The 24,350-nt window shown below is 40.1% G+C and overlaps 3 protein-coding genes across 16 annotated transcripts in view; 1 reads left to right on the top strand and 2 right to left on the bottom strand.

Moving 5' to 3' along the window:
- BRD1 (bromodomain containing 1) overlaps positions 1-1,865 on the bottom strand; it is a 67,938-nt gene extending 66,073 nt beyond the window's left edge. For 4 of the 8 annotated variants that reach the window (XR_008202803.1, XM_052668799.1, XM_052668808.1 and 1 more), the window contains exons 1-2: positions 1,021-1,813; positions 590-655 (exon numbers count right to left, since the gene is read on the bottom strand). The gene's annotated coding sequence lies outside the window, so the exon portion shown is untranslated. Of the gene's footprint in view, positions 1-589 lie in introns of all 8 variants that reach the window. The other 4 variants (XM_052668803.1, XM_052668802.1, XM_052668804.1 and 1 more) reach the window with 4 other exon arrangements.
- LOC128073756 (collagen alpha-1(I) chain-like) lies at positions 1,287-3,096 on the bottom strand. Its single transcript, XM_052668940.1, has 3 exons — positions 2,893-3,096; positions 1,614-2,816; positions 1,287-1,484 (listed from the first exon to the last, which is right to left on the bottom strand). Exons 1-3 carry the CDS (start codon positions 3,094-3,096, stop codon positions 1,287-1,289), a joined length of 1,605 nt encoding a protein of 534 aa, XP_052524900.1.
- On the top strand, positions 1,942-23,812 carry ZBED4 (zinc finger BED-type containing 4). Of its 7 annotated transcripts, XM_052668811.1 has the most exons (5): positions 1,942-2,131; positions 7,491-7,565; positions 16,927-17,106; positions 17,832-17,991; positions 19,396-23,812. In XM_052668811.1, exon 5 carries the CDS (start codon positions 19,801-19,803, stop codon positions 23,317-23,319), a length of 3,519 nt encoding a protein of 1,172 aa, XP_052524771.1. In that variant the 5' UTR covers positions 1,942-2,131; positions 7,491-7,565; positions 16,927-17,106; positions 17,832-17,991; positions 19,396-19,800; the 3' UTR covers positions 23,320-23,812. The 7 variants fall into 7 exon arrangements, with proteins under 7 accessions (XP_052524771.1, XP_052524769.1, XP_052524776.1 ...); XM_052668809.1 differs by lacking the exon at positions 17,832-17,991; XM_052668812.1 differs by lacking the exons at positions 1,942-2,131; positions 17,832-17,991 and adding an exon at positions 2,240-2,320.
- The last annotated feature ends 538 nt before the right edge of the window (positions 23,813-24,350 follow it).

Here is a 24,350-nt window from a genome sequence, read left to right as displayed (position 1 = left end):
TACTGACATTTTCATAACAAGTTGTATGAAAAAAATGAAGAGGTTCAGAAAAATGCTGATAGAAGCAGCGGAAAGAGCACAACAGAGGCTTCCTGACTAAGTTTACTGTACATTTTTATTCTTCAATTATAAACTGTAAACTCTTGAAAGTTAAAGCCACTACAAAATAAAGTAAAGCTGTCACATATTCATATGCCTTCCACGGCACGCTCAGAGTCCCCACAGAATTCCAAGTATAATTCAACATTGCTACAGTTTTATTTCATTAAGAGGTGTTTTTTGAGAAGATATACTTCTATTTTGTAATACTGCGTGCTAAACAATCACCACATTATCAGTTCACATATCAGTAGTAACAGTATTTTTAGCTAAGTTCCCATCTTTCATTGAGTCCATCTGATCAATCTGGCCAAGACAAAATTCTGCACTTAGACAGATGTTGCCATATTAATGCATTGTTGTAACATGGAAAACAAGTAACTTTGCCTTAAATCACTTTGGCCTGGATATTCTACATTAGCAGTTCAGCTGTACTGGTAAAAGCATGCTGTCAGTTGTAAGTAGAAGGACATGCACTCTTAATACTTACTTTGTTGCAAGTCTGAGCAGCAGGAATGAAAAAGACTTTGCACGAGATCTCCACAGGAAGCATCAACTGAAACAGAATCATCCTTTAGATACACAAATACTATAAAAGTACAGCATATACAGTGATATAGAAAAAAAAGTTCTGGAGCTCCACTAATCCAAATCAAAAGGGATGAGCCGATCTGTTGTTTTTGTTTTCCTCCAGATATTGATCTATGCCCAATAAAACATTTCTGACTACATTTGTTCAATTAAAAAACAAAAAAACAAAAACAAAACAAAACAAAAAAAAAAACAACAAAAAAAACACAGCTAACTGCTAAAGACAGCTCAGATCAAGAAACGTATACTTGCATAAACGCACTGGCTGGAGAGATGTAGCTTCTTTCTCTAAGCATTGTCTTAATTTAGTTTTAAAGAGCAGCATCTTACCATTACTGTTACTACTGCTTTTCTCCTGCCTGTATTGCAATGAACGACACTGAAGTCAAAGCAGCAGCCATCTACAACTGCCACCTGGAATTCGACAAATGCTCAAGCTTCACCACATCACATCTTCATCCATCTCTATAGAATAACAAGCGTTAGAAAACAGCACATCACCACACATCGCTCCCACCCTGACAGAGAAGCACAGCTCACCCAATGCCCTCACGGCATGAGCAGCTCTCCTCGGGCAGGAGGGCAGCGGCAGGGCGTTACCCAGGAGAACGCCCAGATGGCAAGCACGTAGAGTACCGCTGCTCAGCTGGAACAGACAGCGCACAGCCCTGACCCGGAGCAGCTCTCCCCGTGCTACGGGGGTGATCCCATCCAAACGTCGTGAGGCGCCCTAAAGCAGGTAGCGGGCAGCAGGCAGAGCTACACACAGCTACGCAGAGCCAAATGCTCGAAGGCTATTAGACCACAAATACGCGATCTTAATAAACAAACATACACAACAGCCATCGAATCCCCCGATACAGGAGAGAACGCCGCTCAGGTCAGCGGCGCCCACCCGCTCGGCGTGTGGCGGAGCCGCCCACCCGGCCGGGCCTGCAGCGGGTCCGAGTCCCGCCGCGGCCACCGCGGACCGAGCTGCGAAGCTCCGGCTGCCTCAGCAGGGAGCTGGGACGAGGCGCAGCCCCGACAACTCCCGTCCGGCCTCGATCCCGAGACACCTTTAGAGCCACAGCCGCCCCTAGGGACCCAGAGAAGAAGGCCGCATCCCGCTGCCCAAATCCCGATGGCGCAGTCGCCCGCCGCAGCCCCGGGGGCAGCCATTTTGCGGCCCGGCGGATGACATGTTGTGCGTCGTGCGTGCCGCCGCTCGACGGTTGCGGGGCCGCCCCCCGCGCCTGGCGCCTGCGCAGCGCGCCCTGTGGCGGCCGAGCCGGGGCAGCCTGCTCAGCGCCGCGGCGGCGGCGGCGGCGGCTGGAGACAAAGCGCCCAGCTAATGAATGGGACGGGCCCGCCCGGCCCTTCCTTTTAACTCCTTCGGGCCCGGCCGGGCGGCGGCGGCAGCGGCGACCTCCGGCTTTCCCTGCGGCGGCCGCCCGGGGAGGTGAGTGGCCCCGTTCCGGCACCGGGAAGGGGCCGGGCAGGGCAGGGCGCTCCGGCTCTCCCCGCCCCGCCGCCCGCCGCCGCTCGCTCTGTGCCTCCGCGGCGCCGGTGCCTCCGGGCCGCGGCCCCGCGCCCCGGGCCCGATAGCGCCCCGTCCCGCCCGGGAGCGCCCGCGGGACAGCGGCGGCAGGTCGGGCAGGGGGCGTGCGGCGGGCAGGAAGCGGGGAGTAGGCCGGCGGTGCGGGCTCCATTGTCTGCGGGGCCCTGGGAGGGGGCTCCGGCGGGCCGGGCTGCGGAGGGGGGCGTCGCTCCCTGGGGAGCCGCAGGGCCGTGCCGCCCCCCCGCCCGACCCGGGGTCCCCGCGGAGCCGTCGGGCTTTGTGCGGGCCTGCCGGGTCGGAGGCACCCCTCCCACCTGGCCCGGCCCTGCGGGAGGCCGCGGGAGCCGGGCCCCGGTGGGGATGGGAGGCGCCGGGACCATGTGGCCGCCGTCGGCCCCGTCCCAGATGGCCTCCGGGGCGGGGGCAGCCCCTGCGGGAGCGCGGAGTAGAGCCCGGGCTGCGCGGAGGGGCCAGGAGGGCCGGGTGGTCCTGAAAGCGTTTCTCCGGTACACGAGGGGACGGGGGAGGTGACCTCAGCCGCGGCGCATCTCTTCCTGCGCCGTGCGGGGCTCCCAGCCCCGTCCTCCTTAGGCAGAGCCGCTGTTGGTACGCGTGGAGAAAGTGCGCGGCTCTACTTCAACGCTCGCTCTTCTCATTCTCACTTCGGACGCCGTGGTTTCGCTTAAAGATGTCTTCTGTAACTTCCAGGTCTGCTCCGAGGCAGTGCTGACAGCAGCCGCCGGCTGTATTGCAGTGCTCACGGAGTTTGGAGGGTGTCGTGTGCTCCCTGTGCTGCACATGCACTCTGCTATAAGTGTGGAAGAGTTTCTTAATGCTAGGGAAGTCACAGCATTCAGAGAACCCATTTTGCTTTAGTGATGCTCAGTACATTACTGTGAGGTTCAGCAGTGTTTGGCTCTCCCTGTTCTTCCTCGGTGCTCTGTGTCAGAGACTGCTGTGCCGTGTTTCGGAGGTATCTCTGGGAGATGTCAGAAATTCAGCATGAGCTGTCACACTGCAACTGTCAACCCAAGCAGAGACAGGTTTCTGAGTCCCCATATCACAAGCAGGCTTCTCGGGCCGTGCTTTCCATATGGCCCATCGTGCACTTTGCTTTTTAAGAGAGAGTTTTAAGAGTTTTGCTTTTTAAGAGAGGGAACACGGTTATTTTCCTTTACAGGGTTTTTCAAGAATTTGGTGTCTGCCTTAAAACAAGCCAGGTATCCTCAGGATGGTGTTTGTGGGGTGCATGCTGGGGGCAGCAGAGCACCCAATATGTCACTGACTGTCCCCAGGACACCAGGCTGCTGTTGGAAGGCTCGCACAGGTACTGAGTGGGGGCTTTCTGGTTATTATGTGCTATGAAATTTAGTTTGAGGGAAAAAAGAATACATTGCTAGCAAAAGCAGCAGGAGTTCTTTTGTGGACTCCTGGAAATGCCGGTATTGTCTGCTGGGGACAGGATGGACTGGGACTTGAGGTACAGCATGCTCTTGTGTGTGGATGTCTCTGTCCTTTCAGATTTAGCCATCTGCATTTTCCTAACAAGTGCTGGGATTGACAGTGTAGAAGTTCTCTGGAGTTAAAAAATTGATAGAGAATAAGAAAAACAAAAGTAAATGAAATAGCTCGACTGCACCTCTCTGAGACATGTGTTCCCTACGCATTTGTGCTTTTTGACAACTGTAACACGTTTGCTGGTACGCTGTATGAAGCGCAATTGTTATAGGTTCCACTGTGAAGGTGGAAGTCAGCCTGCAGCAGTGGAGGGCTGAGCAGGTACTGGCTGAGCTTAGGGGCAGTGCTGAGCTCTTAGTACCCACTGTGTGCAGCCTCTGTTAGCTTCTGTTAGGCTGTTTTGACTCTTCTTAATTGAGCCTGCACTGGTTGCAGGCATTCTGAGCAAGCATCGTGTTTGCAGAAGGGCTCGTGGTGTGGGATTGTGGTGGAGTGCAGAATGGGGCTAAGTGCATGTGGTATATCATCAAGGCTTATCACTTGGAAATAAGAAAGCAACTGAACTCCACAGGTGTTTATTTGAAATTGTCTCCATCTTAGCTTTATGCATTACATGGAGTAAATGATACCATCATGTCTATCAGTGATTCTTAAGAACAAGGTGTTACCAGAGGAAGTCCTGACAAAATCCTGGATCATTAAGAATAACTGCTGCTTTACATGGCTTTTGAGTGTGCTGTATCTCTTCTTTTCCTATCCTTTTTCTTGGAAGCTGTTTTATTCTAATTTTGCACAACCCTAACCATGGTAAATTCTGTGAGATTTCTTTGTGGCTCTGAGAAAGTTTAAATCAAGAATTAATGTGGATGTTTTGGGTCGTATCTCCCAACACTTTGCCGTGTTTTACTACTCTGACATGGAGTCTTCATCAGAGCAGATTTTCTAAGTCCTGTTTTCTGTAGCTTGCTTTTAATTTGCACAAGTTCTCAACTTCCAAATGAGCATGAAGGGCTTGCTGGTGTAATGTGCAGTTAAAATAATCTGCTTTATGCAGATAGGTGAGATTACACATGCACATTAGCTTATTTTCAGACAGAAAACACTCTTATTCATAGTTTAGATGGGGTTTTGCACAGTGTGGGCCATAGTGTTCATAATGTGTAATTCATCATCAAGTTTAAACGCTTATTTTTTTTTCTTAAATATGGATAGTTTGGCTATTTTTATTAATATCGGCATAAATGAATGTGATTTGCATAGTATTTTCTGTTCTAGCATACACTTTTCAAATGGGCTTCACAAAAAGGTGTTCTCTTGCATCTGGCAAGTGGACACTGTTTTCTGTTCAGCTCTGCCTACTTGCTCTGTATTTGCTGCAAGCATCATCAATAACTGCCAACAGTTCTGAACTGTGAGATTGTTTAATTTCAACCAATTATTGAAAAAACGGAGTCGTTCTCATAACCTGAAGATAGCTTTTATGTGAAATATGGAGTGTAGAGCACACACAAGAAGAACTAAAGCTTTTATCATTTTTTTTCAAAGCATAGAAACTGCTATCCAGAATTACATTGTGATAAATATTTTAAATGTGTGGTAGCAGAGTTTTGTTTGCTGTTTTTGTGATGAGACAGAGTGTAATGTGATAGACTGTTAAAATAACAGTGGGGAAAGACCTTGGTTCTTAAGGGCCTTGTTTGTGTTCAAGTGTAATCATTCAGAACAAATTACTTTTTTTTTTTATACTGAACACACATTGGAGGGAGCGATATTAGCCTTCTCTATTAGCCTTCTCTATAACTTATGTAGTATTAACTTTCAGCATGTGTTGCCATAGGAAATATTACAGCATTACCATAATCTTTATTTAAACTCGCAAGCAGTGAGCTTTGGCCATTGCTGCTCCCTATCTCTGTCCTCTTCCCCCTCCCAGTTTGCTTTGTAATAACATGTAGGGCTGAACTATCATTCACTGAAGAATTAGTACCTCATTTTTATGGCTGTTTGAAAACTGTCTGGATCTCTCATTTTCCATATCCTGTTTGCTAGTTTGTCGTCACTTCTGCCCCACAGGTGTATTCTTCCTTCCATGCAGTGGAGTCATTTCTATTCAGTTGCTCTGATTTTCTGCTGTATGTGCTCTCCTGAATTTGTTCTTGCCTCTAAAGAAAAGATTAGATGCATTTAAAGTGACATTTTTCTTTGTAATTTTCACTAAAAGAAACAATCATGAGAACCCAAACATCAACTTGTTTTGAATGAAATGTTTGGCCCAGCCTGAAACTGTTTTGCAATCATCATTAATGAATGAAAGAACAAGAATTGAAGTTGCTGTTTGTTTTGTGTTTGTTTTTTTTTTTTTTCTTAGACACCAGGAAGGGTGAAGATGGTGCATTCGTACCCTTTCTTGCCTGTAGTCTGATGGCTCTGGAATTGCAAGGAATGTGGGAGAGCCAGGTTTGCTTCCCCTCCCTGCCCCAGGACCTGAATCCACATCTCCCAGAGCTCCCTAAGGAGCTGGGAGCCATGGGAATGGGGTGGGTCTGCTCACCTTGCTGTCACCTTCTGCTTTGTGCATGTAAGTGTCACCTTATAGAAGGGACAGCAGAAGGTCTCAGCAGTCAAGTTAGCAGGCACAGAGTTTGGGAGATGTTCTTACTTGCTGAACAGAGAGTATGGATCTATTTTTAAATGCAAATATCAGTAAAAGACCTTTCACGTAATACATCTGCTGATGTATGGGAGGCATGCAACCAGGATTTTCCTTCTCAAAAGGAGATTCTCAAAAAATACGTGTATTTTACACAATTGATTCACAGTCTAATGTGCAGTAAGCACTGATTGCTGGGAAAGATGCAGCCCTGTTGGCGCTTGGTCCAAATCTTCATAAGAGGATGACGCCTCATCCATTAAGCACTGCAGAATTCAGCTTTTTAAAATTCTTATTTAATTATTAATTTGCATTCGGGTTTGGAGTAGACAATGATGTGTACTGGATTTTCTGAGATTGCACAAGATACCTTGCTGGTGTTCTGGTGGCTTTTGTTTCGTTTTTTAATATATTGGGGCAGTGAAACAGCCAGGGACTCTTCACTGTGAAGCTTGTGTCTGTGTGGTCTGTGGGGCTAGAGAAATATGCCCTGTGATGGACCATTTTGCTGTTTTTTTGGTGCCTTGCCAAAATTTTGGCTTAATACACTCTGCTTGTAATCATTCCTTTCTTGTATGTAGGGAATGATAATCTTGCACTTATCCTATGTTATCACATGTTAGTTAAAAGCCATGCTAGGTGCAGTGTGTAAGCAATACATTCGGCTCAGGAAGGGAAGCAGAAGCTTCCAGGTGAATCCTGTAGTGCATTAAAAGGTGCTGACAGGCTCCCTTGAGCTGTTGTAATGTAGTGCAGACTACTTTGGTGAGAAGTGAGTTTGTTGCATTGGCTTCATTTTGGAGACTAAAATGGCATATTGTCACTCCTAAGTGGAAAAAGAATCCATGGACCATCAAGGCATGTACAAAAAATATCTTTTAATGGTTTTGCGTTTTCATTTTTGGTTTTGCTGTTTTTTGTTTTGAGGCTCTAGTATTGAAAACACCTATTTTTTTCCTGACACTTGTGTGACTAAATAAGGCCCCCACCCCCTTTTTTTGTTTCTTTTTTCAAAATCCCAAGTTTTCATGAATACAGCTCCTGGAGCTATGATCTAAAGAGAAATTTGAAATGTCCCAGGACTCGCTGCTATAACAGATGATGTGACTAAAAAGTTCTATTTAAAAGGAATTACTTTCTTCTTTTCCTTAGATACAATCATCTTTAAGTTTGAGTAACAAGTATTTAACCTCAAATGAAGCTTCCTGCATGCAGCAGAACAGATATGTAAGTTTCATTGTTTTTTTTTTTTTTTTCCCTTGTTTATTAGTTAGTGGATAGCTTGCTTGTTTGCTTAGGGTCTTACTTTATTGTTGTTAGTATTAATTTAGACTTAGACAATAGATAAGGGGCTTATCTATGAAAAAGATTCATTTATCTATAAATGAAAAATTATGTATTTGAATCGGCTTGTGTGGAGCTGAGTAATTTAGCAGGAGGTTTGTGTGAGTGTCTGAGATTTAAAAATTAACATTGTAAGCCTGGATATCTTTACAGTGTTACATTAATAGTAACTGGCGTATGATTTATGGTGCACCTCCTACTCTGTGGTAACAGCTGACATATATACATCCTCACTCTGCAGTTTACCTTCTGAAAAAGAGGGAAGTAACTTGCATGCTCTGCATTCATCCCATGCCCCAAGTACAATTGCCTCATTCGAGGGTTTTTTTTTGTTTTGGTTTTGCATTCTCACTGATCAGAGTAAACTTAAGTATTTTCTTCTAAGGTTTTTGTCTGAAACAATTCTTTTGCTTATACATTCAGTTTGAGTTGTGGTTACAGATTTTTGGAAGTGTAAAATCAATTTCATGCTTAAAAATATATGAAGATTAACAATTATGTGTAGATTAACACTGTTATTTTTGTATAGTGTTTCAGATAGTGCTACTCCTCCCCATTTCTCCTCCAATAAAAACAGTTCAGCTTTGGCTATGTGATTTGCTGACATGCATTTTAGCGTGGACAAAAAGTTTAAGAGGTAAAATGCTGAGCAAAGAAGTCTTGGTGGAGTCATGTAAGACTAACCTCCAGAGGAAAGTAGAATAAAAACATGATTCAGATTCATTTCTTCAGGGAAAGCTTTCCTAGATTGTACACGCAGAATATGTGGAGGATTTTGTTATGTACTAAGACTGCTTGTGGATGTTTATTTGTCAAGAGTGTACGCAAAAGTAATTGTTGGTGCTTTCGAAGTCCATAGCATAGCCAAAGAACTGGAAAGAGCAGTCATCGATTGCAGCAGCCTGTTGAGTCAATTCTTGATCACTGTAAAGGAATCTTAGAGAAGGGATGATGTTGCGTTTCACAGAATATTTAGAAGTTCACTCATATTTGATGCTGAATTACGCTCACCTAAGGATCACTTTGTTCTGTTTCATTGTGTGATGTCAAGCACTCTAGATTTTTATAGTTCTACCTAAAGTGGTTCTCAAGGCTAAAACCCTCCAACGAAAATATCCATTCTATTATCTGTCGACTAAAAATGAATATCTTGTGTTAGTATCTTCAATAACTTTGTTTTTATTACAATCCAGATGATACAAGTGTTGACGGCAGTTTGGATTGTTCTGGTTGACAGCAAAATCTTTAAGTGTTTAGTGCCAACACGAGCTCCAATAGAAAAATACATATATTTTATTACTTGTGTACTGATGTGTGTGTGCTTCTGCAAAATTCATATTTTTTTCTTTTTTCTTTAACTATTTTATTAATATTTTATAAAACACAACCATATTTACATGTTTATTTTGGGGAGTGTGAAATACGAATAATATATCATATAAAATCATAGAATATGCAGAACTGGAAGGGACCTGTGAGGTTCATGTGAGCCCAATTCCTGGCAATAGTGTGTAATACTATTTCTTGCTGGGGATTGCTTTTCTGCAAAGTGCTGGGCTGCAAAGGACTATCAAATTTAGCTTGCACTTAAAAAATTTCTCCTTGCTGTATGATAGTTGAAGACTAGCTTTGTTTTCCCTGTATGTTTCAGTGTATCAGTATGCAGAATGAAATACATTCGCCACTATAGATTGCACTGTACTGTGAATGCACAAATTGTTGCATGCTGGTTCATAGAGCTGAGTAGCATGGCCTGAAGAGCTAGCATTTTGCAAATGTTCCTTCCATTTGTCATGCTTCCTTCATTAGTGATTCACTGGGCACTCTTTTGGTAATGGATATGTATTCAGAGCTGAAAAGTTTCAGAAGATGGAAATATTAAGCTGTCAGTAGATTGGAAATACGATAGGTCAACGTCCTTTAAAGTTCAGCATGAGGATTAAAGCCTTTGAACTTGCATTATACGCAGTTTAGATAATCAGGAACTAGATCTTAAGTTCCAGGGATCCGATCGATCTCTTGGTGTGTCATGAAAAGCTAGAAAGGGCAGCACTGAACTACTACCTGTTTAGTGCTTCCACAGACTCTTCGCTCACAGCTTCTGGCAGCCTTTTATTTAAGTTGTGGGACTACAAAGCCATGCTGAAATCCAATGCAGATGATGGCAATTGTCTTCTACTTTCTGCTTTTATTCTGTGGTTCTCCTTCCTTCTTGTGTATTAAAGATGGGAACACGATATGCTGATAACAGTGATCCACAGACAAAAAAAAAATGGGAAGATTCTCACTGCATGGGAGGTTTTTGCTTGTTGAGATGTGTGTTAGTAGCCGCTTAAGCAGCAGAATGGGCCAGATTTCAGGGAGCCACACAGGGTGCAGACCGTACTGATGGCGGCATGCTTGCATTTGACACTGGGCATTTGGGGGAGTTGCAATTGCTTTATTTTCCCTTCATAATGGTGTGGAGTTCATTCTCTGAGGCTTACTGTGTTGTGGGGGAGACTGTAATCTGTTTAGGCCAGGAAATACAGTGGTACTCATGAAGATCAAGTCCTCATCCTTCCTCTTTCTCTAAATGTTTCTATTAATTTCCGTTTTCTATACATCACAAAATATTTGTTTTATTGTGTAATTATAGAAATCAAGCAAGTGGGAACAGCAGCGGCTAATCCTTTTCTTTACTTAATCTTGTACTAAAAATGTCTTAGCTCATACTCTGAAAAAAAATCCATGCATCCTTATTCTGTAAAAACTTACTTAAATTATAAGTTGCGTTACAAAAATTAAAGCTTTGCTTTGGTTAGGATAGGTTCTCCAAAAAACTTCCTTTTAAATTAAAATTGCATTTTTCATTATCTCCTTGCGCAAAATTCTATTTGCTTAAATTAGAACTCATGTCTACAACAACAGTATGGCTTTCCTATAAACCATTTATTTAGAGAGAAGAAGACTGAGCTATTTGTTTGCCAGAGACAGGAGTGTCTGTTTTGGATTTCCTGCTAATGCTCAATGTGATGCTAGTGGAAACAATGCCAGCTTTCCTGGCTGCCATGGCTGTGTCAGCTGTGCCTTTGCTGCACAGTCTCACCTTGTCTGGAAAAGGCAGAGAGAACATGTCCCACAGAGAGGTGAACGGGGAAAAGACCCTTTGTCATAGATACTAGGAGCAGCTTTGAGGTTATTGATTCTTAGAATAGGATGTCAGCAACATGTTGGATGTTGCTGATGAACATAGAATTTACTCAAGAAGTGCAAAAAAAAACCCAAAACTTAAGAATGGTATTGAAGAGTTCACTCCATTATGGGTATGGCTGATTGTACTTGCACGTGTTATGGAACCTTGTTCCTGTTCTTGTGCTCCTTGGCATTGTAAAAGTGTATTTCAAAGCTTCTTAAAAGTATCTGAGGTGGTCTTTTCTTTGCTTCAAGTGAAAAACAGAAGGATATTTTTCACACAGAGGGTGGTGACACACTGGAACAGGTTGCCCAAGGAGGCTGTGGATGCCCCATCCCTGGAGGCATTCAAGGCCAGCCTGGATGTGGCTCTGGGCAGCCTGGTCTGGTGGTTGGTGACCCTGCACATAGCAGGGAGGTTGAAACTAGATGATCATTGTGGTCCATTTTAACCCAGGCCATTCTGTGATACTTCAGATCTTCAGGGACTATGAATTGTGTTCTCCTTCTAACCTGCCTTGATGTGCACAGGATTGCAATTCCAGGGCTCAACTGTTTGCTATAAACGTACAGTACTGTATCTTATTACATGTATATGGGTAGGATGGAAAATCTCAAATTAGCACAAGTGAAGCTCTCCGAGTTCACTCTCTGAGGCAGTGGCAAGATGGCATTAATGTGAACACAAAGTTACGTTTAGTGGGGTGGTTATGAAGCGTTTTTAAAGCAGACCTCTTTATACCTGATCTTTGTTAGAGATATCACAGAATTGTAGGGGTTGGAAGGGACCTCCAGAGATCATCGAGTCCAACCCCCCTGCCAAAGCAGGTTCCCTACAGCAGGTTGCACAGGTAGGCATCCAGGCAGGTCCAGGCAGATATTCATGATAATCTTAGCAGTTCAAAAGATACTTTTTCTTTTTTTTTTTTTTTTTTTTTTTTTTTAATATAAAAAGTTCAAGCATTTTAATATTATGTGCTATATTCTATAAAAGATCCTATTTAGGTTTTGTGAGGCCTTTTTCTTGCAGTACTTCTGTGGATGTTTACAGCAAGAGTCCCAGGAAGTCTCAGTAGGTGTGGTGTGAGTCTCCTAACGCTCTTCTCATTCTCTGTCTACCTGAGAAGAGCTGAGAACCCCCTTTTTCTCCTTTACAGATTTCTCACTTTTAACTCTTTGGAAAAGCCCTAAAAATTCTTGAGGTTTCATTCTTGCTGAGCTTAAAGATTAGCAACTTTTTTTTTTTTTTTTTTTTTTTTAATTTAAAGAAAGTTACAGCAGTATCTGTTCGTTGGACTCATCGAGAGAGAAAACACAAACAAACAACTCATAACTTATTTGTACTTGAGCTGTACTCTGCATAGGAGGAAGAGAAGAGCCCATGGGCTAAGCAGAGGGATTCATCACTTGGGGAGAAGTGTCAGAGGAGCTTTGCTTCGAGTTTTCTGACACTTTTCTGAACCCTGATTGCTGTTCTGTAGCAGCATGGAATAAATATTGTGTCTTTCATCTCTAATTCTTTCAGAACTTATCTCTTGTTCCTGTGTTCTTGGTTGTGTTTTATTTCCTGTTCCATGATAATATTGATGCATGTTTCCATACTTCTGTTCTTATTTTTATCTTTGAATTTTAGCCTCCTATTTTGTTTTTAGAACACTTCCCTTCCCTTAGCCCCAAACTGTGCAGCATGAGATACCAAAAGCAGTTTGGTCTATAGAATTATTTAAGGCAGGATATCAAAACAGTACATACTTCATTTGTTTTAGGTTTTTTTCCTTAGTAAAACTGCTTTCTCTCTTCCAGCATTTCTGAGAATAAGCCCTTATTTTTTTTAGCATGTAATACAAAAATGCTAATGGTAAAAATGTCCAAAGGCATCTAAAATCTTCCTAGTTTTTTATCTTTTCTTGGAGCAACATTCAACTGATGTGTACGATTTACAACAATCCTACTTAAAGTTTATTCAAGTAATTGCTTAAAGAATCAGCATTTTTACAAATGAGAGGCAGATCTGCCACTTGGTGGGTGTGAACAATAGCATAGAAAGAGATCCTGAAAGTATTGCTTTGGTAGCATTGCACCAGATAATGAGGAAGAAGGTTCTTCAACTCTGAAGAGACGGTTTGGATCATAGACAAATATTGACATAACTTACTTACCACAACAAATCTGTTTTTTTTTTTTTTTATGAGCAGTCTCTCAGTAAAACCTGTGACAGAAATGATTAGCATATGTACAGCCTGCTTTTTTTTTTTTTTTTTTAATAGCTTGCAGCTATGGGAAGTTAGCAAAGGATGTGTGAAGGAAGTTAACCACTTTTGAGGTGTGATGGTATTTTTAGTGCACCAGGAAAGAAAAACTGTCAACAATTAAAGGCTTATCAGGTAGTTATAGGTGTAAATATATTACTGTGTGTGGTGATGGATAGTGTATGTTGTTACATACAACATGGTGGCATTTCTTTACTTTTTCCGTGTCATTTGAAATGCAATTGGTGTGTCTGAGATTGAACTTGTATTTTGTTGTGGTTAGTTTTGGCTGTTTGTTTTTATTTTTCTTTTAAGTAAATTGTTTGAAATACTGTGGGCTAAGAGTTTCTGGAATACCATGTTGTTGTTTTTTTATTATTTTATTCCCACCCCCCACTAACTTGTAGTCTTTTCTTGTATGTGCAGACATACTAAACTAGATGTCCCCTAGGGTATTGTAGGATTTTTCTCTACCAAAATGTTTGTATCAGTCTAAAATAGAATCTTAAAAATAATTACAAAAGCCTTTTTTCCTTTCCTTTTTTTTTTTTTTTTTTTTTTCCCCTCCTTTATAGAATCATGTCAGGAGTAGTTAGGGACTCAATGGATGTAAGACATAGTAAGGACAACTCTATAAAACTCATTTGGAATAGATTAAAAAGAAAAGAAAGACGGAAAGAAAAGCTCCTTCTTACCTGGGAGGGGTCATACTGGGAGAAATTTAGACTAGGAGCTTGTGGCTGAACAAGAGAAACCTAGAAACTACTATTTCATAGAATCATAGAATGATTTTGATTGGAAAGGATCTATTTCCAGTCCCCCTGCTGTAGGCAGGGACACCTCCCTCTAGACCAAGTTGCTTACCAACCTGTCCTTGAATGCTTCCAGGGAGGGGGCATCCACAATCTCACTGGGCAACCTGAGCCAGTGTGTCACCACCCACACAGTAAAGAATTTCTTCCTAATATTTAGTCTAAATCTACCCTCTTCCACTTTGAAGCCGCTTATCCTCATCCTCTCACTACATGCCCTTCTTAAAACTCCCTCCCCAGCTTTCCTGTAGGCCCCTTCAGGTACTGGAAGGCTGCTATAGAATCCCCCCAAAGCCTCCTCTTCTCCAGGCTGAAGAGCGCCACTTCTCTCAGCCTGTCCTCAGAGGGGAGGTGCTCCAGCCTTCTGATCATCTTTATGGCTCTCCTCTGAATCTGCTCCAACAACTCCATGTCCTTGCATTGAGGGCCCCAGAGCTGGACACAGTACTCCAGGTGGGGTTTCACAAGAGCAGATTAGAGGGGCAGAATCACCTCCCTGTCCCTACTGGCCACACTTTTCTTGATGCAACCCTGGATACGGTTAGCAATTGTCCTAATTGTTATATTCTGTCCCAGTATGAAGTTTGGGTGAAGATTATTCCTATCAACAAAGAGCAGCATGCAGCATTGATGGTGCTGTTTCCATCATTCAATCTCTTGTGTCCAGATGAGGCCCTTGGGGTTGCAGACATAAGAGGGTATTTTGCAAACTGGAGAGAATACCTTTTCAAAACTGCAGAAATTATGGGTTAATGTAACGTGGACTACAACTCATAGACATTCAGGATTAAAGGAAATAGCTGTAGCTCTGGCTTTCAGGTGTCTGGAAAGGTAATGGAATAGTAAAGACAGCTTTACCCTTTTTTCTCTCCCAACTGATCTCCACAAGTCATACTTTCCGTGAGGTCCAGAACAACTTGTTTCTTTCATTAAGCCTAACTTTCTCTACTTTGATCCCAATTATATAGTTACATCCATTAGTTCATGCTTGTATGTCTGTGCAGGTTCCTGTGAACTTCAGTGAGACCTAAGCATAGGACCCACATCCTGGCAGAATGTAACTAACATGCTAATGTTGATGTCTCTTCTAATGCCTCATCTAATCACTCAGTATCTTGCAAGCTTCTCTAGATCTATACTGCCAAGCCAACACCTTGTCAAAGTAAGTCTCTATAGAAAAAAATCTGTTACTGTTCTTAATTTTGCTACTTTGAGAAGTTTGTGAAATTGAGTAAAGTTTCTCTAGGCTATCCCTTCATCAGGATTTGTTAATTTTTACAGTTTTTTGGTATGGTGTTATTTTTCAAGAAAATATTACTTAATTAGCATGGTACCTGCCATTGAAGTGGGAGCTAATAATAATTTCTTAAAATGTGTCTTTCTCATTGCTTGTATAATTGTAAGCATTTTCTTTGCACTTGATGCTGTTAATGATGCCTGTAGAATTTCAAAAATAAACAAGATTAGCACTAGTCATTCTAAACCAACATCCATTTGTGCAAATGTTTGTGCAATTTGTTTTTAATGGGTATTTATCTACTTCCTACTCACAAAATCTGTCACTACTTTTGATTCTTGAAACTAGTAAACAGTTTTGCTTTCACTTTACGTCCATATTGTACATCTTTCTTTAAACCACTTACTCTTGCATTTTGCAGATATGTGCACGGTGAATAACTTAAACTTTGTAGCTCTGATTTCTCTAGTTAGATTCAGATTTGTTAATTTTGCAGTTAGGTTCTATAATATAATCAATTCCTTGATTATCACCTGACTACCCAAGCTAAAATTTTAAATTGTTTAAAACTTGCAGGACACTCTCTGTTTTAGAAACAAATAATCTGCTCATGATTCAGTGTTCCTGCGTGCTTTTCATACTTCTCTGTAAGGTAATACATGTCAGCAGAACCCCAGAACACTGATATTTCTCTCCTTTACCTTATTCATCCTGAGTTCTTCAGGTCACAGCAGTCTGCTGTGTCACTCGTTGGATCAGTGATGTTCTCCTGACATTTCTCATCAACCACTGCACACTCTCAGTAATCCGATTTTGAATGGAAAATCCTATAAAAATGTTTCTGCAGGCTTCTGACCACAGCAAGCCACTGGTTCTCTACTGCCATTTAGGGTCTAATAGTCCAAAAGTGGATTTGAGTAGATAATTGCTCTCTACTTTATTTTCTTTTTCCTTGAAGATGTTTTTTTTTTGTTTTTTTTTTTTGTTTGTTTGTTTTTTTTAATTTGCAAGAAGGCTCAATTAATAGAATTGTAGCTACTTTAGGTGGTCATAAGGAAATTCATAATTTGTTCTAGGGTACCATAAAATTGTAAAATTGGATGGTGTATTCTATTTGTTTTTAAAACCAATTGATTCTTGCAAGGAGTTGGCCTGGGAGGCAGAGATTAAAAATATCTCTCTCTTTCTAAACCTACACATGTTGAGGACTACGTTCTAACGAAAATTTCCTTTTCACCCTCAGGGGTGCTAAAGGAGAGAGAATTCAACTTAATTTTACAGCCTGACATGGTAAAACTCAATGTAATAGAGATCAGACTTGAATGTTTAAAAGAAAATTGAAAAAATGACATGCAAAGTCTTACAAGGAGCATCCAACTTCTGAAATTTCTTGGGAACCATGGACGCCTATCAAATAGACTGAATGTGTTTTCTTGCCTTAAACTCAGTTATAAATAAAATAGCGTAATTAATAACACTGCTGGTAGCATAGCCCCCCTACTAATGCTAAGCATGAGTACAGAAATAGTATGCAGTTGCAAAGGGAGATGTATGTTAATTGCACAAATAGGGGACAGAAAAACATGTGAATCAACAATTGAAGAATGAAAATCTGCAAGTTAAAACAAAGGATACTGAATAAGCAGGAAGCATTTCTGGTGGAACCAGAACAGTTTCTGGTCCTAAAGAAAATGAGATAATCATGTCAGGAGCAGATGAGATTACTTCCCACGCCTTTTTTTTTTTTTTTTTTTTTTTTTTTTTTTTGGTAGAGTTGATGACAAGCATCAAAAGCACAGCAAGGAAAAATAGGGAAGAAGGTCTACAACTGCAGTTCCTTGTTCAAGGCTAACTCTCATCTATTCACCTCAACTTGAACTGGGACCATCAAGGAACACAGTCATCAGTGTTTAACTGCCTGGCTTCTGCTCAGTGGTATCTTGTACCGAAAGGTAATTTAGGATAAAATGATTAGGACCTATTTGAATATATGGTGATAATGAATAGTAGTGATTAAGAACTAACCATTGCCAATGTATATTGTTAATGAACATCGATCTAGTAAGGTCTTGTTAGGAAGTTTGCAGTTGGGCTCCTTTATCTTCCCATCTCAGCAACCTTAAGTTCAGCTGCTTTAAGAAGTGGTTATTGGGGCAAGCACAAGTGCAACATCTGCATGGATTTTTTTTTCCTACAAGAGCCTAGAACTGTCTTTTTATTTTTTTGCCTTGATGTTTGTATTTGGTTTGTGTTTGCGAGTGGTTTTTATTTTCTTTTTCTTTATTTTTTTTCTCCCTAATGCGAAAGAAGTTAAGAGTTACAAGCTAGAACTGTGGTTACCTATTTTGAGATGAAGAAATTGTTTTCATCAGAAGCTGTTGCTGATGGGTATTTGCATTATATGTGAATCCAGCTAAGAATTTGTAATGCGCTTACTGTAGCTTGGCACTTAGATGCATAATTTATATTCTCTAAAGTCTGTGTGGAATATTTGCGAGACTTTCTATTCCATGATCCCATTTACAATAATTCACTAAATATTCATGCTTTTGCATGTTTGCAGTATTAATTCCACACTCAAAAATAAGATCAAAATTCACATTAAGAATTTAAAAATCCTATTTGATTGACTTCTGTTCAAAATGTTGACTGTCTTACGCTCTCATCCTCATCCCAGATGTATGTGCTTCCATATCATCAATATGGGTGTGATTGCTAACTTCCATTTCATTCAGTGTTATATTGAGGGCTGTAAATTTAGTCTCTGCTGCTGGACCTGATTTCACAAACCCGTGGAAAGCACTGGGCAGTGTGTTAGTGAATCAGCTCATGGAAATGTAAGGCTCTTTCTTTTCATTCTGGAGTTCTCTTCTGGTGTCTGGGTGTCTGAAAGTATTTTTTTTTTCTTTTTTTTTTCTTTTTTTTTTCTTTTTTTTTTTCTTCTTTTTTTTTTTCTTTTTTTTTTCTTTTTTTTTTCTTTTTTTTTTTTCTTTTTTTTTTCTTTTTTTTTTTTTTTCTTTTTTTTTTTTTCTTTTTTTTTTTTTTCCTCCCTTTGAGAAGGAGAAAGAAAACACAAATACTAAAACTTCTACAGAAACAAAGAGCAGAGTGGCTGCCTTCCTCTTTGTAAAATGTTGATGGCTCTGTCTCCCTTGTCTTTCAATAGCGGTAATAAGCTGATTGTCCTTTTATCTGCTTCTTCTGCTCCAGTAAAAAAAAAAAAAAAAGAGAAGTTATCACTACAGTATGTTTTAAAGAAGTCTGAAATCCAGGGAAAGCTAGTTGTTTGCTGTTCTGTTTAACCTCTCTTGCAAGCCAACTGTAGACAGAGAACAATTAGAACCACACAAAGCTACTATCTTGTTTGTCTAGATGCAAAAGAAATGCCTGTGTATACAACCTCAACCTATGTATGTATCTTGTAGCTGTGACTAATTTCACCTTTTGTCTGCTCAAATCCTCATTTGAGTAACATAAAAATTGTGTGATAAATTCAAATTTGTGTGTTTTATCTTGAGAGAAAAGTTCCATAAAATCAGTTCAGCACAAATTGGAAAATTGGATAGTGTAGCATCAGCTCTCTGGTTAAAAAATGTTTTTTGATGGTAACAAAGATACTAATAACTACACTAGTGATACAAAAGAAAAGAAAGGATTTGGCAAAATTTAGAATTCGGATATAAATGTAGGAAAAATAAAAATTCAAAACAAGGAGTGGCTGACAGATGCAGACATCTTCAGGTTTGTGTAGGGCTGGTGGGGATTTTTGCTTTTCTGACAAAGAATAGCTTTATGTTTGCATTTAAGTGCATATTTCTCTGCTAACGTGACTAAATGCCTGCTTGTCTTCATAAATGTCTGTAGATATAGGTAGCTGTATGGATTTGTGTATGTATGACTATGCAGTAGTTGAATTAGGATGCATGGTGAGGTGTATATATGTAGAAACAAACACAAAAGCAGCTGTGGACTGTAGATTTTTACAATGCTTAATCAGAGCTGAGTGCGTAGGTCTGTATTTGCCCCGTATTGCTCAATGTAAATAGATGCATTGAGTAAGTGTATGGTCTTGTTTTTGTTTTAAGGGGGAGAAAGGGAATAGCACTTGACTGAATTATTTTTACCTTAAAGAAAGTGGGGAAAAAATACAGAACACCTATTGCATGTTCATAATTCACATTGCTTACTAATTATTCAGAATGTGTCAATCAGCATTTGTCATCTAATTTTTTCTTTTCTAGATGGTGCAGAAGAATCACAGTTGTCCAATCGAGATGAATAGAATGGCTTCCTTGACCAAGAAAACAGAAGATTCGATTTTTAGGATGATATCTACAACATGAAGCATTCAACAGAAGCTGCCTTTGAGAATGTTCATCTATGACCTGAAATGTCCTGATCCTGGGGAAAAAGATGAGATTCCATTAATTAAGTCTATAATTTCTTAATGCATCCTTATGACTAATCATTTTTGCGTCCACACAACACGGATACAGAATTCATAAACCAGAGATTATTTTAACACGTAGATTTGTGTTTGTGCATTCAGTATACAAGATACATCGTTTTAATCAAATTTTACATAATCTTTTAAATTATCTGTATTTATTAATAAATGAAGACTTGGCAAGAGGAATTTGTCAGCCATGGAAAACAGTAAATCAGGTTCCCCCATCATGGATGGTAATTTCATCTTGGGAAAAATCAATAACTTGAAAGTAGAACAAGAGGAAGATGGCATTAACTGTACTCTAGAAAGAATGGATATAAAGACAGAACAAGATGAATTCAAACATGCAGACAGCAGTGATGAACAAGAAGACAAAGAAAAGAACTTCATTAGCAACAACCCTAGCAAATATTTATCTACAGAAAATGAAGATGATTATGGATCTCTTTTTTCTCAGTATAGTAGTACGCTGTATGATGTAGCAATGGAGGCTGTGACACAGAGCCTCCTTTCCAGCAGAAATATAAGCTCCAGAAAAAAGTCACCTGCTTGGAACCATTTTTTTATATCTCCTAGAGATAGCACTAAAGCAATATGTATGTACTGTATGAAAGAATTTAGCAGGGGTAAAAATGAAAAGGACCTAAGTACAAGTTGTCTCATGAGACATGTGAGGAGAGCCCATCCTACTGTACTAATTCAAGAAAATGGGACTATGCCAAATATATCTTCCTTTTCTTCACCTACATTATTACTGCCTCCTCAGTCTGCAGATATGGGAGATCTGAGTTCTATGTTATCCCCTATAAAACTGGTAAAGAAAATGGCTTCTAAAATACCATCTCCAGATCGAATAATTGAGGAATCTGTTTCTATTGTTTCTTCTGAAGAAATAGCAGATCTCTCTGTTTCTGAAAAGTGCAACAAAGAAGAAGTCATGGTTGGGTCATCTCCACAGCTGCCCAACAGCCAGTATGATGAAACTGTGGAGAATGTAGCAGAAAAAACTGTTGTAATTCCAAAGAACACATCAGGTTCTAGAAGGAGATCTGCTGTCTGGAAACACTTTTATTTATCACCGCTTGATAATTCTAAAGCTGTTTGCATCCACTGTATGAATGAATTCAGTAGAGGAAAAAATGGAAAAGACCTGGGAACGAGTTGTTTGATAAGACACATGTGGAGAGCACATCGTTCCATTGTCCTGCAAGAGAACGGGGGTGGTACCAGTATACCACCTCTCTACACCACACCTCCAACTCTGTTGCCTTCTTTGCTGCCATCAGATAGTGATCTGAATTCTATGTCATCCTCTCCTGGAAAACTAATGAAAGAATCAGCTTCTGTGTCCTCTTCTCCAGACAGAATCTCAGAGGAAATACATACTAATCTCTCTTCTGGAGATGTTCTAGTGGAAGACTCAATGCTGTCATCTTCTGATGACATAGGTGAAGTCTCATTTGTGTCCTCCCCTGAGAAACAGTGTGAGGGATTAGGCCCACTCATATTTGAACCTACTGCGGTATTTCAGCAAAATAAAAGGATTATGAAAAGGCTTAAATCAGAAGTTTGGCATCACTTTTCATTGTCACCTGCTGACAGTCTAAAAGCAGTATGTAGATACTGCAGTTGTATGATAAGTCGTGGTAAAAAAGGAGATGTAGGAACGAGCTGCTTGATGAGACATCTATATAGACGCCATCCTGATATAATTGGAAGCCAAAAAAGCTGTCTTGATGTTAGTTTGGCAAATTCTCCTTATGCTACTTTGGCTTCTGCAGAATGTTCATCCTCAAAGTTGACTGAGTTACCTACAATGGTTACACACGATAATCAAATTATTTTTCCTGTCAATAGCAAGAAGACCTCAAAACTGTGGAATCACTTTTCAATTTGTTCTGCAGATTCAACAAAAGTAATATGTATGCACTGTGGACGTACAATAAGTAGGGGGAAAAAGCCAACAAATCTGGGCACGAGTTGCCTTCTAAGACATTTGCAGCGGTTTCATAACAATGTATTGAAAACTGATGTCTCAGAGACTGTATTATCCACATCTACGGATAATCATATGCCACTGAGCACAGAATTATTAGCATCTTCAACTTTTGATGAAACCAATGACAAGTTTTGTGACTCTCACCCAGTTGCCAAAAAAATCACAAGTCTTGTAGCTGAAATGATTGCACTTGACCTTCAGCCATATTCTTTTGTAGACAACATTGGCTTTAACAGGCTGCTTGAATACTTGCAACCTCAGTATTCTTTACCTTCTCCATCTTACTTTTCTAGGACAGCAATTCCAGATATGTATGATAATGTAAGACAAATAATTATTTCTCATCTTAAAGAAGCTGAAAGTGGAGTGATCCATTTTACATCAGGAATATGGATGAGCAACCAAACACGAGAATATCTAACCCTTACAGCTCACTGGGTAACATTTGAGTCTTCATTTCGACCGCAGTGTGAGGATTATCACTGTTCAGCACTATTAAATGTATCACAGATCGATTGCGACTACAATGGAATCAGTATTCAAAAGCAGTTAGAGTACTGGTGGGAAATGTGGATTACTTCCATTGGCCTTCAGATTGGGATTACTGTTACTGATAATCACAGTATAGAAAAAACTTTAAATGAGGGTGATCATTCAAGTGTACAGTGCTTTAGTCACACTGTTAATGTCATCGTAAACGAGGCCATTAAAAGCCAGAGAATGGTTCAGAATTTGCTAAGTATCGCAAGAAAGATCTGTGAACGTGTTCATCGGTCAGCAAAAGCAAAAGAGAAGTTAGCTGAGTTGCAAAAAGAGTATGAGCTGCCTCAGCATCAGCTTATACAAGATGTTCCATCCAAGTGGAACACATCATTTCATATGCTCGAACGTTTGATTGAACAGAAAAGAGCAATTGATGAAATGTCAATAGAGTGCAGCTTTCGGGAGCTGATAAGTTGTGATCAGTGGGAAGTTATGCAGTCAGTGTGTCATGCTCTCAAGCCTTTCGAAGCCGCAAGTAGGGAAATGAGTACACACATGTCTACTTTAAGTCAAGTGATCCCAATGATCCATATACTTAACAGGAAAATAGAAATGCTATTTGAGGAAACAATGGGCATAGATACTATGCTGAAATCTTTGAAAGAAGCTATGGTGAGCAGATTGTCCTCCACACTTCATGATCCAAGGTACATTTTTGCGACGCTTCTGGATCCTCGCTATAAAACATCTTTATTTACTGAAGAGGAGGCTGAACAGTATAAACAAGACTTAATCAGGGAGCTGGAAATAATGAGTTCTACCTCAGAAGATGATAAACCTGTTTCCAATGGATGTGATATAGGTTCACCATCTACAAATTCGTATGGAGAAGATAATCTTTGGTCACTCATGGGTGACATGAAGAAGACGAAAGATCTGAAGGAGAGAGCAAAGTTACCAGAGGAAATGGTGCTTTCTTACTTGGAGGAAGAAGTACTCGAGCATAACTGTGATCCTCTAACTTACTGGAACTTTAAGAAGTCATCTTGGCCAGTACTGTCAAAATTGGCTGTCAGGTTCTTGGGTTGTCCACCAAGTATTGTTCCTTCAGAGAGATTGTTTAATACATCCAATGAAAGCAACAACTTTAGTCAGTCGAGATTAATGATTGAACACTTTGAAAAACTTATCTTTTTGAAAGTGAATCTTCCTTTAATATACTTCCAGTATTGAAACTAACGAACAAACTGCTAGACTAAAAATTTTGTTGCTCACTGGATAATAACTATCTGTAACTTGGATTGTTAAATTGCTCCAATAGGGGCCATGTATGACATCTAATCAGTGACTATAATTCCAAATTTTAGTTTCATTTTTTCAGCTTTCAATATGTCTACATGTGCCTTATTCATAGTACTTCAGGCCAGATATTGTATATATGTTTTTTTTAAAAGTTCACACTAGAGATAGACTGTCTTGTCAAGTTATACAGAATTATGTAGGTTTTAATCCGTAACTGTAAATGAACTTTTAAAAAGAAAAACTCAGTCATTTGTTTTAATAGGATGGCAAAAAAAAAAAAAAGAAAAAAAAAGATGTAAACAGTTCTATTCTGTAGTTTTTTATTCAATTATTATGTAAAAACCATAAACCAGGTACTGTATTTTAGTTGCATTGCTTTAATTGCAAAAAAAAAAAAACAAAAACAAAAAAAAACAACAAACAACGAACAGCTCTTATAGTTGTCAAAAGAAAGCTGTATACGAAAGATGGGATTCAAGCCATCTTTTTATCATACGATGTTTTTAGCTGCAAGCCCTAAAGAACTTAAAAGGATTAATAAGAGTCATTAAGGAAGATGTGTTTACAGGAGACTATCGATGTAGTATCTGAAAATAAATCTTTAATTTGAGATGATATGGAATGTCAGCTATACGACTGTCTGTCGTAAAACTTCCCATCCAGGGTTCTCCTGTTCAGGTTATACATTTAATGGAACGATGGAAATATTCTGGGTATTTATAAAAGCTCTTCAGGAGTTTTATCAAAGTTTATGAATTAATGCTTGTTATTTAATGCCGTGTACAAAAAAAAAAAAAAAAGCAAAAAATCTACAATGAAGACTATAAAGTCATTCTAAAGCCTTTTCTTATCTTTAGTGCATCAGAACTGTAAGGATCCCTATTGTATAAACTGAGCCCTTATTCCTAATGTAATTTCAACTCTGTAGAACAGCCTGTCTTAAAGCTCCTAGTACAAAAATA

Source organism: Tympanuchus pallidicinctus, unplaced genomic scaffold, assembly GCF_026119805.1.
Source record: "Tympanuchus pallidicinctus isolate F22 unplaced genomic scaffold, pur_lepc_1.0 scaffold8, whole genome shotgun sequence".
NCBI lineage: Eukaryota > Metazoa > Chordata > Aves > Galliformes > Phasianidae > Tympanuchus > Tympanuchus pallidicinctus.
This window is presented reverse-complemented; position numbering and strand designations above follow the sequence as displayed.